The following is a 15554-nucleotide window of genomic DNA, read 5'->3' on the forward strand; positions in this document are numbered from 1 at the left end:
TATACACTACTATACACTATATACTACTGTACACTACTATACACTACACTATACACTACTATACACTACACTATACACTACTATACACTACACTACTATACACTACTATACACTACACTATATACTACTATATACTACACTATACACTACTATACACTACACTATACACTATTATACACTACTATACACTACACTATACACTACTATACACTACACTATATACTAATATACACTACACTATATAATACGATACACTACACTATACACTATTATACACTTCACTACTATACACTACACTATACACTACTATACTCACACCTGATGATCATTGCTTGTGTTGCAGTCGAAACGTCGTGAGAATTTTATTGTTTTATAATTTTTATTATTTTATTGTTTCCCTTCTACGTGGTGGTGACTTTACCGAAAGAACCGAGAATATGAATCCCTGCCGTCACGAAAGCTTTCAATCAATAATGTAAGCGATCTTTATTTGAAGCTTTCGCGACTGCAGGAATCCACACTCTCTTCGGCTCTTTCGGTGAAGTCACTTAAGGTATAAAAAATATAATAATAGATCACGATGTTTCGATCCCAAAACACAAAGGGGGTCGCGTCCTCAGGCGGAACAAAAATAATCCAACGGTGGCGCTGCTGAACCAAAGCAGTTCTACTGCTGGAGAATATTTTTTTCTACCCGCGTCACTTTACCGAAAGTAGGTAAGTCATCCCGCGGTCGAATTTTTTGTTTTGAGCAAATTTGGACCGGCCCACTATTCGTTCGTTCCAAGTCGGGAGACTTTTTAACCCTTTGCTGACGTTCCCGCTGCGAAAACGGAGAGAGAGAGAGAGAAAGCGGCGTACAACCGGACCCGGGGCGGCGGCCGGTCAGTCAGCCGCTAAACCTACGCGACCGAACGAGTGGCTCGGGGCTGCCGCATGACCCCGGGCCGCTTGTGAACCTTCCTCCCGTCGTGGGGGGTCGGCCGTGCAGGTTGCGCTGGAGTGGAGCCAGGACCGGTACCATGCCCTCTTCAACTCGTACCACGATAACATCGGCTACCGCAGCTTCCAGAGCCGGTGAGAGTTCTTGTCATCGCGGCCGAGCGGAATGCTTTTTTATTTTCTCTTCACCAGGACGAAAGAATATTGGACTGCGGCAGCGGTGTTGCTTTGTACGTCGGCGGCTGATGTGGCAGTCTTTCGATTGAAAGCTTTCGTGACCGCAGGGATTCATTCTCTTGGTTCTTTCGGTAAAGTCACGTTGAAGGGAAACAATAAAATCATGAAATATATATAAAACAATACAATTCTCACGACGTTTCGACTGTAACACAAACAGTCATCATCAGGTGTTTTTTTCACACCTGATGATGGCTGTGTTACAGTCGAAACGTGGTGAGAATTTTATTGTTTTATATATATTTTATTATTTTATTGTTTCCCTTCAACGTGACTTTACCGAAAGAACCAAGAATATGACAATTTTATTGTTTTATATATATATATTTTTATTTTATCGTTTCCCTCCGACGTGACTTTACAGAAAGAAGCAAGACTATCACAACCTTCATTCATACTGTGAGGAATCCGATGAGCTATTAAGCTCTTTTTCACAGTGCGGTCTTCGCAGCTGAAACCAGTCCTGGGGTTTATCCCGGTCGACTCAGGTGAGTGCCTGGCGCAGTGTGGGCAGGCGTGGATTTCTGGGCGCACCGCTACCGACGTGCGCCGTGCCGTGCCCGACTTCATAGGTGCTCATATTCTTAGCTCTTTCGGTAAAGTCACGTTGAAGGGAAACAATAAAATAATAAAATATATATAAAACAATAAAAATTCTCACGACCTTTCGACCATAACACAAACGGTCGTCATCAGGTGTGTCGGTTTGCATTAATTAATTTATTTTTAAGCGGTGTATTTATTTATAAAAAACGTCAGCGCCACGCGCAGCGATTTGGCAGTTTATTTAGAAGGACGAGTCCATCTATGTTCTGAAAAGAGGAGGGGGGAGACGAAAAATTAATGTATGCTGTCTGAAAGCCACTGTAAGCGTGAACAATCAATTAAGACCTGAAATGGTTAAACAAATCTTTCCAATGATTGCTAAGCCAGAATCCATCTTCTCGGTTGAAATTGTGTCTGTGCTTGTATATATAGATTTGATTAACCATTTCAGGTCTTAATTGATTGTTCACGCTTACAGTGGCTTTCAGACAGCATACATTAATTTTTCGTCTCCCCCCTCCTCTTTTCAGAACATAGATGGACTAGTCCTTCTAAATAAACTGCAAAATCGCTGCGCATGGCACTGACGTTTTTTTAATTAATAAGTAAACCGTTTAAAAATAATAAATTAATACAAACCGACACACCTGATGACGACCGTTTGTGTTATGGTCGAAACGTCGTGATGATTTTTTATTGTTTTATATATATTTTATTATTTTATTGTTTCCCTTCAACGTGACTTTACCGAAAGAGCTAAGAATATGAATTACTGCAGTCACGAAAGCTTTAAATCAAGATTCATGCGTGCTATTCGCTAACAGCACTTGCCGCAACGGTCCATTAAAGGTTTTTCGGGGGATCTTTGTCTTGCGTGTACATGCGTACGTTTTTGATTGATTGTATTTGATTAGTTGACGTGGGTGAGAAACATCCAGCTGCGAGCTGTTTTATGAGACAGGCCCGGTAGCTGGGAGATGTTAACTACCTCGACTGGTATACAGGAGGTCGTGGGTTCTATCCAGAACCTGACACCTGCCTGTTGTATATTTGGAGTTTGCGTCTCTCATCATCATCACGGTGGCTATGAGATGTTGACTACCTCGACTGGTACACAGGAGGTCGTGGGTTCTATCCAGACCCTGACGCCTGCTGCTGTATATTTGGAGTCTGCGTGTCTCTCTTTCTTCATCATCATCATCACCACGGTGGCTAGGAGATATTAACTATCTCACCTGGTATACAGGAGGTCGTGGGTTCGATCCCGACCCTGACGCCTGTTGCTGCTGTATATTTTGAGTTTGCGCGTCCTCTCTCTCTCTCTCTCTCCGTGGTAGCGTGGATTTTTCTCCGAGACCTCCGGTTTTTCCCTCCACATTTAGAATGAGCGTCACGCGTTCCCAGTAGTAGACCGTGATAAATTTCCACGTGATAAGCCACTTCGTTGAGCGAACATTTGTGGCCAGGTTGCTTCTGAAAAAAGTCAAATAAAATAAAAACATTTTTTAGTTTAGTTTAATAAACCACAACATTTGCGGACACTGAGTAGCAAACGTGCTGGAGGAGGACCCCATTCAACTCGCGCACCGCTCAAGTAAGGCCGGCAGCTGATGCGCATCGTCAACACTGAAGCGCCGAGCCCGGATGTAGCGGCGCATATCAGAAACGTAACGACAACTCACGCGCGGGGTTTGCGAACGTGTCTCTGTGTGCGTGTGTGTGCGTGTGTGTGCGTGTGTGTGCGTGTGTGTGTGTGCGTGTGTGCTTAGCCGTTAGCGCTACGCTGCACTACGAACCCGGCATCCCGAGTTCGATTCCCGCTCACGGCCACCAACACCGGTGACGATTGCCTGAACCGGTCCTGGGCCTCCCCTGGGTCGACTCAGCCTCAAATGAGCGCCTGGCGCGGTGTGTAGTAAACATCGCCCACTGGTGGAGACAAAGGCGGTCGGGCGTGGCGCTGGCCACCCACCCACCCCCTTCGTGTGCCGTGCCGGCCTTCATAGGTGCTGCTCACTAACAGCACTTTCCCCTTACAGTCAGTTGCTGCTATACGGTGGGGGGGGGGGTCTTTGTCTTTGTGTGTGTGGTGTGCAGGCTGTGTCTGCCCATGCCCATGGACGTGGTGTACACGTGGGTGAACGGCTCAGATCCCAAGATGATGGCCGATCTGATCGCGGTGCGCGAGAGAATGCAGAAAGAGCAGCAGGAAACCCGGTCTGTCTGCCCCTCGGTCTCTTGTTTGTCTGCCCAAGTGTTTCGTCTTGTCTGCCTGCCCCTCCACCCATTTGTTTATCTCTGTGTCCATCTGTCTGTGTCTGTTTGCATCCATGTGTTTGTCCGACTCTCCGTCTGTTTGTCCGTCCGTCCGTCCGTCTGCCTAACTAACCGAATCCGCGGTGGCAAGAAGGGCACTGCGGTGGTGAGATGTTCACCACCTCGCCCGGCGTACGGGAGTTCGTGGGTTCGATCCCGACCCTGACGCCTGTTGTTATACAGCAAAACCTTGGATTGCGAGGAGCATAATTCGTTCCGGAAACGTGTTTGTCATCCAAAAGCACTCGTATATCAAAGCGCTCGTATATCAGTTGTGACCACGTGACGCTCGGCGAGACAAAGCGTCTACACGTACTACTACTCGTATTGCGAGCCCCTCGCTCGTTTATCAAATTAAAATTCATTTAAAATGTTTGCTCGTCTTGCAAAACATCCGCAGACCAAGTTACTCGCAATCCAAGGTGTTACTGTACTTGGAGTTTGCGTGTCTCTCACTCTCTCTGCCCGTGGCCGCGTGGATTTTTCCCCGGGTTTCCTCCGGTTGATCCCCTCCACATTTAGAATCGTCGTCACGCGTCCAGAGCATTTGGCCGCGATGGATCTCATCTGTGGCAGCAAGGTCTCTTCTGAAAAGAGAGCTACATGGCTCAGTGGGCCCTTACCTGTTAAAATAAAAATGTTTAATTGCTTTTAGTTTTAGTTTGGTCGATACGCGTATGCTCATGTGTGTTGCGTCCTTCGATTCAGTGCTCGTGAACGCTCACCGGTGCTGATGACAACCTCTCTCCACAGCCTGAGACTCGGACTCAACGCGACCGAGGAACCCACTAGGTAAGGATTTGTGTCGCTAAACCCTGCGCCCGTGTGCATCCTTCCCTATAACCGCTCACTATCCCAGATTCCGCAGGAGCTGTGGTGGCAGTAATAATCGAGTGTTTTTTGTTTTGCGACGGTTCTTCATAGCGCCGAGGCTTATCGGCACGCGGACCCGCGCTGCCGTGTTCCGCGGCCATTGTCTGCTGCGCGGTTTTAATCGTTCTAATGTGGCTTGGGCCTCGCCTAGGTCGACTCGGCCTCGAATGAATACCCGGTGCGGCGCGTAGTAAACATCGCCACCGGGCGGGGAGACAAGGGCGGACTGAGTGTGGCGCCGGCCACCCACCCACCCACCCACCCCCTTGGCCGTGCCGGCCTTCACGATCGCGCACCCGGCCCTGACACGCGGCTACACGGGGGGGGGGGGGGGGGGGTGGTGGTGTGGGGGATCTTTGTCTTTGTGCGTGCGGCGTCAGCGTCCGCCGCTCCGAGTGCTCCCTGCGCGGCTGCGTGCGCTCCCCGCTGCTCGTCGCCGACCCGGCGTTCCCGGCGCCGCTGGAGGAGCTGCGGAGCCTCCGCCCGGCGTTTGCCGGCGCCGTGCGTCTCCTCCGCTTGGTGGCTCCCGCCGGCGGCGGCGACGGCGACGGCCAGGCGCGCAACGTCTCCGTGCTGGCGTTCCTGTCGCTGGATGCCGGTGAGCGAGCGCGGGGAGCGGTGGCATCGCGACTCGAGTTTGATTCACCGGCAACGCCGGTGACCCAGTCCTGGGCCGCCTCCCCTAGGTCGGCTCGGCCCCACATAGGTACCTGGCGCGGTGTGGTAAACATCCCCGCTGGGGAGGCAAAGGCGGGCAGGAGTGGTGTTGACCACCCACCCCCGCTCGCGCGCCGTTCCGGGCTTCGTCATAGCCGCTCGCTCGCAGCACTCGCCCCAACGGTCTGCCGCAGGCTACACGGGGGATCTTTGCCTTTGTGTCGGGCGTGGCGTGGTGCTGCGCCGTGCCGGCCTTCAATCGCTGTCCCTCTACGGACGCTTCGCGGCGGCGGCGGCGGTGCCGGAGCCGGCGGTGGAGCAACGAGTCGGATATTTATTAAATAGTATTCATCAAACATCTCGGTTGCTCGTTCTGCCTCCTAGCGGAACGCGCCATCGCCGCGGACGCTCAGGCGAACTCGAGCGCCCGTCCCGGCGTCCGTCAGGGATACCTGGTGAGAGCCGCGACGGCACACGGCGAGCACGGGGGCCACGCCTCGCTTGGCGCGTGTGGTGTGAGCGTGGTGTGAGCGTGGTGTTAGCGTGGTGTTAGCGTGGTGTGCTTGTTGTGTGTGTGGTGTGTGTGGTGTGAGCGTGGTGTGCGCGTGGTGTGAGCGTGGTGTGCACGTGGTGTGAGCGTGGTGTGAGCACGGTGTGCGTGACATGGAGATGGGAGGAGGACCGACGATGTGATGGTGGGGAGGGAGAGAGGGTGGGAGGGAGGGAGTGAGGTCTTCCACAGACACAAGTGGAGGAGAATGACCCAGGCATCCTTTATCATCAGAATAACACAAGTGGAGACAGAGTTTTGTAAATGTGTTTTTATCCTCGGTGTATGTTTATGTTACGTTGAATTTGTTTCGCACCGTACGTAGCCAACCGTGCTAATCGGAGGTGCGGGGGAAGGATGACAACAAACTGAACACAAAAACAATTCTAAAGAAATTAGTTTTCAATTTAGATGATTTAAAGGTGCATCCAGAGACCCTTAGAGACCCATAGGCACCCACAGAGACCCACAGAGACCCATAGGCACCCACAGAGACCCACAGAGACCCACAGAGACCTATAGGGACCCACAGAAACCCACAGAGACCCACAGAGACCCATAGAGACCCGTACTCACACGTACGTATGTCGAACTTCATTCGCACCGTACGTAGCCAACCGTGGCTAATCGGAGGTGCGGGGTAAGAACGACAACAAACTGAACACAAGAAGCAGCTCTCAAGAGATGAGATTTCAATCTGAATTTAAAAGCGCGCAGCTCCTAGCTGCGAAGCTAGCCGGGTAGCCGGCTACTCGGGGACTTCTCCGCTGTCGCGAACAAAACCAACGCGTCGAATTTAAATTCTCAAACGATCCCAGAGCCACCGCCGTAGCCACAGCCGCCGGGCCCGCCCACTAACCACCACCTCCCTCTGCCCACCGCCGCAGCCCGCGGTACAAATGGTTTCACCGCGGTTAGCGGTGAGGGTTCACCGTGTGTCTTTCCCCGCCACCCCCACCCCCCGCAGACGAGCGAGAGCGACGCTCAGGGCTCCGTGGTGGTGGTGGATGCCGCGGTACTCAGCGGCTTTCCTCCGTCGCTCAAGGAGGCCGAGCAGCTCCGTGGGAAACTCACTCCCGGCGCCCGCTCGCTCATCGTGCAGGTGGGCGTCCCAGCCCCCGCGCGGCTCGGCCAACTTGGAGGTCGCGGTCGCGACGGTCCCGAGATGTTGATGCCGCCGCCGCCGCCGCGGCCACAACCGCCACCGTCGCTGTCACAACCCCGCCACGGCCGCCACCAACGCCGCCACCATCCAACCCTATCCCTCCCCCCATCCCGCCCCGATCACATCTACAGCACTCGCCTGCCACGTTCGCTTCCGGACCTCCGCGTTCTTTTTGTTTGCCTTGTCAGAAAGGGTTTTAGAAAGGGGTTTTATTCGCCATGAAAGTTCACACCGACACGGAATTTACTTTGGCAGGATGGTGCATACATTCAACATATAGGAATCTAAAATCTTAAATAAGTTTTAAACAAGTCTTACTATAATAATAATAAGGGTTAAAAGTCTAACTAACACCAAGGGTGCTGAAGTATATAAAATTGAATAAATATCGAAAATGAAATAGCTTTAAGATATAATTTAAAAATAAAAAATACAAATAGGTTAACATAGTTAATATCGGCAAGGTGTCATTATGTAGATAAAATGTTAAAATCAGTGTAAGCCCTTGGCCTTGTTTAACAGGCCAGCAGCAGATGGGAAGAAACTGTTTTTTATGGCGTGAGGTTTTGGTCCTGATGGACCGAAGCCTTCTGCCGGAGGGGAGTAGCTGTCCTCCTCCGTCCTACCCATACGGAGGATCCTGGCGTTGGTGTCGGGCCCGGTGCTGGCCACCCCCACGCCCTCTCCTCGTGCGCGCCGCCGCCAGCCTTCGCCAAACACCTGCCGCCCCGACAGTCCGTTAAAGGCCACGCGGTCGGGGGTGGGCTGGGGATCTTTGCCTTCGTTTTGCGAGCAGCTGCAGCTGCTGGCGGAGGGCGGCGTGGCGATCGCGTGGCTGCGCTCCCCGGCCGATCTCACGGAGCTGGAGCGTCTGGCCGCGCGGAGGAACCTGACGGTGGACGGCGGAGCCTCCGTCGGCGTCGCGCCGGCGCGGCTCGTGTGGCAGCCCAGCAGCTTGGGCCAGGTGCACTCACGCTCACGCACACCGTCAACAACAACAGTAGCAGCTCACGCTCACCGTCAACAACAACAGTAGCAGCTCACGCACACCGTCAACAACAACAGCAGCAGCTCACGCTCACCGTCAACAACAACAACAACAGCAGCTCACGCTCACGAACACCGTCAACAACAACAACAGTAGCAGCTCACGCACACCGTCAACAACAACAGTAGCAGCTCACGCTCACCGTCAACAACAACAGTAGCAGCTCACGCACACCGTCAACAACAACAGTAGCAGCTCACGCACACAGTCAACAACAACAACAGCAGCAGCTCACGCACACCGTCAACAACAACAGTAGCAGCTCACGCTCACGCACACCGTCAACAACAACAACAGTAGCAGCTCACGCACACCGTCAACAACAACAGTAGCAGCTCACGCTCACCGTCAACAACAACAGTAGCAGCTCACGCACACCGTCAACAACAACAGTAGCAGCTCACGCTCACCGTCAACAACAACAGTAGCAGCTCACGCACACCGTCAACAACAACAGTAGCAGCTCACGCACACAGTCAACAACAACAACAGCAGCAGCTCACGCACACCGTCAACAACAACAGTAGCAGCTCACGCTCACGCACACCGTCAACAACAACAACAGTAGCAGCTCACGCTCACCGTCAACAACAACAGTAGCAGCTCACGCACACCGTCAACAACAACAGTAGCAGCTCACGCTCACGCACACCGTCAACAACAACAGTAGCAGCTCACGCACACAGTCAACAACAACAACAGCAGCTCACGCACACCGTCAACAACAACAGCAGCAGCAGCTCACGCTCACCGTCAACAACAACAGTAGCAGCTCACGCACACAGTCAACAACAACAACAGCAGCTCACGCACACAGTCAACAACAACAACAACAGTAGCAGCTCACGCACACAGTCAACAACAACAACAGCAGCTCACGCACACAGTCAACAACAACAACAACAGCGGCTCACGCTCACCGTCAACAACTACAGTAGCAGCTCACGCACACCATCAACAACAACAGCAGCAGCAGCTCACGCACACCATCAACAACAACAGCAGCAGCAGCTCACGCACACCGTCGACAACAACAACAACAATTCACGCACACTGTTAACAACAACAACAGCAGCTCACGCACACCGTCGACAACAACAACAACGACGACATGGATACCACGCACGCACGCACATACATACACCTACACACACACACACACTACACACACCACACACACACTACACACACCACACACACACTACACACACCACACACACACCACACACACACACACTACACACACACACTACACACACACACTACACACACATATACACACACATCGACACACACACACCTACACACACACACACACTACACACACCACACACACACACCTACACACACATCTACACACACCACACACCACACACACACATCTACACATCTACACACACCTACACACACACACTACACACGCAAACTACACACATCTACACATACCACACACACACCTACACACACACACACTACACACACACTACACACACTACACACACACACTACACACACACTACACACACTACACACACACATCTACACACACACACTACACACACTACACACACACACCTACACACACACACCACACACCACACACACATCTACACACACACACCTACACACACACACTACACACACTACACACACACCTCCACACACACACCACACACCACACACACATCTACACACACACACACATACACTACACACACACCTACACACACACACCACACACTACACACACCACACACACACTACACACACCACACACACACTACACACACCACACACACACTACACACACCACACACACACACCACACACACAGCTACACACACACACTACACACACACACTACACACACACACTACACACACCACACACACACCTACACACACATCTACACACACCACACACCACACACCACACACACACATCTACACATCTACACACACCTACACACACTACACACACAAACTACACACATCTACACATACCACACACACAGCTACACACACACACTACACACACACACTACACACACACACTACACACACTACACACACACACTACACACACATATACACACATCGACACACACACACCTACACACACACACACTACACACACCACACACACACCTACACACACATCTACACACACCACACACCACACACACACATCTACACATCTACACACACCTACACACACTACACACACAAACTACACACATCTACACATACCACACACACAGCTACACACACACACTACACACACACACTACACACACACACTACACACACTACACACACACACTACACACACATATACACACATCGACACACACACACCTACACACACACACACTACACACACCACACACACACCTACACACACATCTACACACACCACACACCACACACACACATCTACACATCTACACACACCTACACACACACACTACACACACAAACTACACACATCTACACATACCACACACACACACACACTACACACACTACACACACACTACACACACTACACACACACCACACACACATCTACATACACACACTACACACACTACACACACACACACCTACACACACACCACACACCACACACACATCTACACACACACACCTACACACACACACTACACACACTACACACACACCTACACACACACACCACACACACATCTACACACACACACCTACACACATACACTACACACACACACACCTACACACACACACCACACACACACTACACACACCACACACACACTACACACACCACACACACACTACACACACCACACACACACTCCACACACCACACACACACACCACACACACAGCTACACACACACACTACACACACACACTACACACACACTACACACACATATACACACACATCGACACACACACACCTACACACACACACACACTACACACACCACACACACACCTACACACACATCTACACACACCACACACCACACACCACACACACACATCTACACATCTACACACACCTACACACACACACTACACACACAAACTACACACATCTACACATACCACACACACACCTACACACACACACTACACACACTACACACACACTACACACATTACACACACACACTACACACACTACACGCACACTACACACACTACACACACTACACACACACCACACACACATCTACACACACACACTACACACACTACACACACACACACCTACACACACACACCACACACCATACACACATCTACACACACCTACACACACACACTACACACACTACACACACACCTACACACACACACCACACACCACACACACATCTACACACACACACCTACACACATACACTACACACACACACACACACCTACACACACACACTACACACACACACTACACACACACTTTACACACACACTACACACACACATCTACACACACACTCTACACACACACTCTACACACACACACCGACACACACACATTACAAAGAAAAAGACAAAGATCCCCCGTGTAGCCTGAACAGACTGTAGGGGCAAGTGCTGTTAGCGGGTAGCACCTATGAAGACCGGCACGGCACACGGAGGGGGTGGGTGGCCAGCACCACGCCCGACCGCCTTTGTCTCCCTAGTGGCGATGTTTACACACCGCACCAGGTACTCATTTGAGGCTGAGTCGACCTTGGGGAGGCCCGGGACCGGTTCAGATAATCGTCACTGTTGGTGTTGGCCGTGAGCGGGAATCGAACCCGTGTCGCCGGGTTCATAGCGTAGCGCGCTAACCGCTACACTATCGCTCCCCACATAGACACACACGCACACACAACAACAACAACAACAGCCGCCATTCGCCACGACATGGCGGTGACGTCACCGCGGCGCCTGTGCCAGGCCACGTGCACCTTGAGGCCACGTGAAGTGTTGAAGGCTCGCCCGCTACCAGGGAGGTCACGGGACAGACCCAGCAGGTGCCATGGGTTGACCGGCTGAGATTGACCGACTGAGATTGACCGACTGACACGCACGCACAAAGGCAAAGATCCCCCCCATAGCCTTAACGGACTGCTGGGGCAAGTGCAGTTAACGAGTAGCGCCTTGCGGTGAAGGTCAGCACGACGCGTGACAGGGATGGGTGGCCAGCACCACGCCCCAGTGGTGATGGTTACTACACACCGCACCAGGTACTCGTTTGAGTGCTAGCTAACAGTACTTGCCCGCAGGGGCGGAGCCACAGTAGGGGGCTGGGAGGGGGGGGGGCTCAGCCCCCCCTGAAATTTTGGGAAAGTCGGTAACCGGGATAACCAGATATCCGGCTGCTGCAAAATGCTGCAGGCTGCCACCTTGTGTGCTGCCCTGCAGGCTGCCACCTCGTGTGCTGCCCTGCAGGCTGCCACCTTGTGTGCTGCCCTGCAGGCTGCCACCTTGTGTGCTGCCCTGCAGGCTGCCACCTTGTGTGCTGCCCTGCAGGCTGCCACCTTGTGCTGCCCTGCAGGCTGCCACCTCGTGTGCTGCCCTGCAGGCTGCCACCTCGTGCTGCCCTGCAGGCTCCCCTGCAGGCTGCCACCTTTTGTGCTGCCCTGCAGGATGCCACCTTGTGCTGCCCTGCAGGCTGCCACCTTGTGTGCTGCCCTGCAGGCTGCTTGAGCGGCAGCCTTTCGAACTTATCGAACTTATTATTAGCCACATCAGCGGCTCCGACCTATGAATAAACTCCGCGTTCAAATCTAATTAAATTTGTTTTATACATTTGTGGCTCCCAATGGAAAACATAAACACACTGAGATATCTCAGAATATTGAAGTCAGCCGCCCCCCCCCCTAAGTCAAAATCCTAGGTCCGCCCCTGCTTGCCCGAGAGTCTGGGGGATCTGAAACTAAACTATTTTTTATTTTACCAGGTAAGACGGCCCTTTTTTTTCCGATGCGACCTGACCACGATTGATAGCCCAACAAAGTGGCTTGTCGTCATCACGTGGAAATTTATAGTGGAGGGAAAAACCTGAGAGAAATCCACACGAACACGGGGAGAGAGAGAAAGAGAACACGCATACTCAGGGTCGGGATCGAAGCCACGACCTCCTGCATACCAGGCGAGGGAGTTAACATCTCCTGGCCACCGTGGTGATGATGATGAGAGAGAGAGATACACGCAAACTCCAAATGTACAGCAGCAAGCGTCAGGGTCGGGATCGAAGCCATGACCTCCTGCATACCAGGCGAGGTAGTTAACATCTCCTAGCCACCGTGGCGATGATGATGATGAGAGACACGCAAACTCCAAATGTACAGCAGGCAGGCGTCAGGGTCGGGATCGAAGCCACGACCTCCTGTGTACCAGGCGAGGTAGTTAACATCTCCTGGCCACCGTGGTGATGATGAGAGAGAGAGACAGCAAACTCCAAATGCACAGCAGGCAGGCGTCAGGGTCGCGATCGAACCCACGACCTCCTGTACACCAGGCGAGGTAGTTAACATCTCATAGCCACCGTGGCGATGATGATGAGAGACACGCAAACTCCAAATGTACAGCAGGCAGACGTCAGGGTCGGGATCGAAGCCACGACCTCCTGCGTACCAGGCGAGGCGGTTAACATCTCGTCACCGCGGCGCCTCCTTTCCCCTTGTGTCTCCTGCTACGCCTCATCTCGTCGTCGTCGTCGTGGTCATCGTCGTGGTCGTGGTCGTCGTGCGGCTAGACGAGGAAGGACGAAGACGCGTCGTCGAGCCGCTTTGCGGACAACGAGGAGCTGCGCTACTCGCTGCGGGCGCTGGAGCGCCACGCGCCGTGGGTGCGCCGAGTGTTCATCGTGACGAGCGGGCAGATCCCCGCCTGGCTCAACCTGGACAACCCGCGGGTCACCCTCGTCACGCACCACGTGAGAGCAGCACCACGTGTGTGTGTGTGTGTGAGTGAGGGTGTCGGTGAGTGGGTGTCGGCGAGTGGGTGTGCGAGTGTGTGTGTGTGTGAGTGAGTGAGTAATGTGTGTGTGAGTGAGGGTGTCGGTGGGTGGTTGAGTGAGTGTGCGAGTGTGTGTGTGAGTGAGTGTGTGCAAGTGTGTGTGTGTGCGAGAGTGTGCGAGTGTGTGTGTGTGTGTGAGTGTGTGTGAGTGTGTTGTGGGGAGCGATAGTGTAGCGGTTAGCGCGCTGCGCTATGTACCTGGCGACCCGGGTTCGATTCCCGCTCACGGCCAACACCAGTGACGATTATCTGAACCGGTCCCGGGCCTCCCCTAGGTCGACTCAGCCTCAAATGAGTACCTGGTGCGGTGTGTAAACATTGCCACTAGGGAGACAAAGGCGGTCGGGCGTGGTGCTGGCCACCCACCCCCTCGTGTACCGTTCCGGCCTTCATAGGTGCTCGCTAACAGCACTTGCCCCTACAGTCTGTTAAGGCTATACGGGGGATCTTTGTCTTTTTGTGAGTGTGTGTGAGTGTGAATATGTGAGTGTGTGAGTAATGTTTGTGTGAGTGAGGGTGTCGGCAAGTGTGCGAGTGTGTGTGTGTGAGTGAATGTGTGAGTGTGTGAGTGTGAGAGTAATGTGTGTGTGAGTGAGGGTGTCGGCGAGTGTGCGAGTGTGCGAGTGTGTGTGTGTGTGTGAGTGAATGTGTGAGTGTGTGAGTAATGTGTGTGTGAGTGAGTGTGTGGGCCATCGCCACCACTGCCACCACCACCGCTGCCATCGCCACCACCACCGCCATCATCGCCACCACCGCCGCCAACCACCGGCACCGCTACCACCACCAACCACCACCACCAACCACCACCGCCACCACTACCACTGACATCGCCACCACCAACCGCCACCACCGCCACCAACCGCCGCCGCCGCCGCCTCTCCCGGCAGGAGATCTTCCCCAACGTGAGCCACCTGCCCACGTTCAGCTCGCCCGCCATCGAGGCTCACCTGCACCGCATCCCGGGCCTGTCGCGTCACTTTGTCTACCTCAACGACGACGTCATGTTCGGACGCGACGTCTGGCCGGACGACTTCTACACACACGCCAAGGGGCAGAAGGTGGAGCCCCCCCCCCCCCTCTGCACCCCCCCCCCCATCCACCACCTCTCCCTCCGCCCTCCCCCTACGCATCCCCCCCTCCTACACCACACCCTCCTCTCTTAAACTAAAACTATAAGCTAACCGCTTACACGCGGTGGGTCGTAGCAAAGACAAA

At 53.0% G+C, this 15554-nt stretch overlaps 1 protein-coding gene across 3 annotated transcripts in view; it reads left to right on the plus strand.

The window, feature by feature from the left end:
• The window catches only part of GNPTAB (N-acetylglucosamine-1-phosphate transferase subunits alpha and beta), a 41509-nt gene that overhangs the window by 2410 nt on the left and 23545 nt on the right, over positions 1–15554 (plus strand). For 2 of the 3 annotated variants that reach the window (XM_076054273.1, XM_076054275.1), the window contains exons 2-10: positions 992–1077; positions 3823–3942; positions 4795–4833; positions 5295–5512; positions 5956–6026; positions 7089–7223; positions 8083–8250; positions 14077–14256; positions 15227–15397. In XM_076054273.1, coding sequence (XP_075910388.1) covers positions 992–1077; positions 3823–3942; positions 4795–4833; positions 5295–5512; positions 5956–6026; positions 7089–7223; positions 8083–8250; positions 14077–14256; positions 15227–15397 — 1188 coding nt within the window. The remainder of the gene's footprint in view (positions 1–991; positions 1078–3822; positions 3943–4794; positions 4834–5294; positions 5513–5955; positions 6027–7088; positions 7224–8082; positions 8251–14076; positions 14257–15226; positions 15398–15554) is intronic. The other variant, XM_076054274.1, reaches the window with a different exon arrangement.

This window comes from Petromyzon marinus, chromosome 65, assembly GCF_048934315.1.
Source record: "Petromyzon marinus isolate PM22_M1 ecotype Great Lakes invasive population chromosome 65, UKy_Petmar_22M1.pri1.0, whole genome shotgun sequence".
Lineage (NCBI taxonomy): Eukaryota > Metazoa > Chordata > Hyperoartia > Petromyzontiformes > Petromyzontidae > Petromyzon > Petromyzon marinus.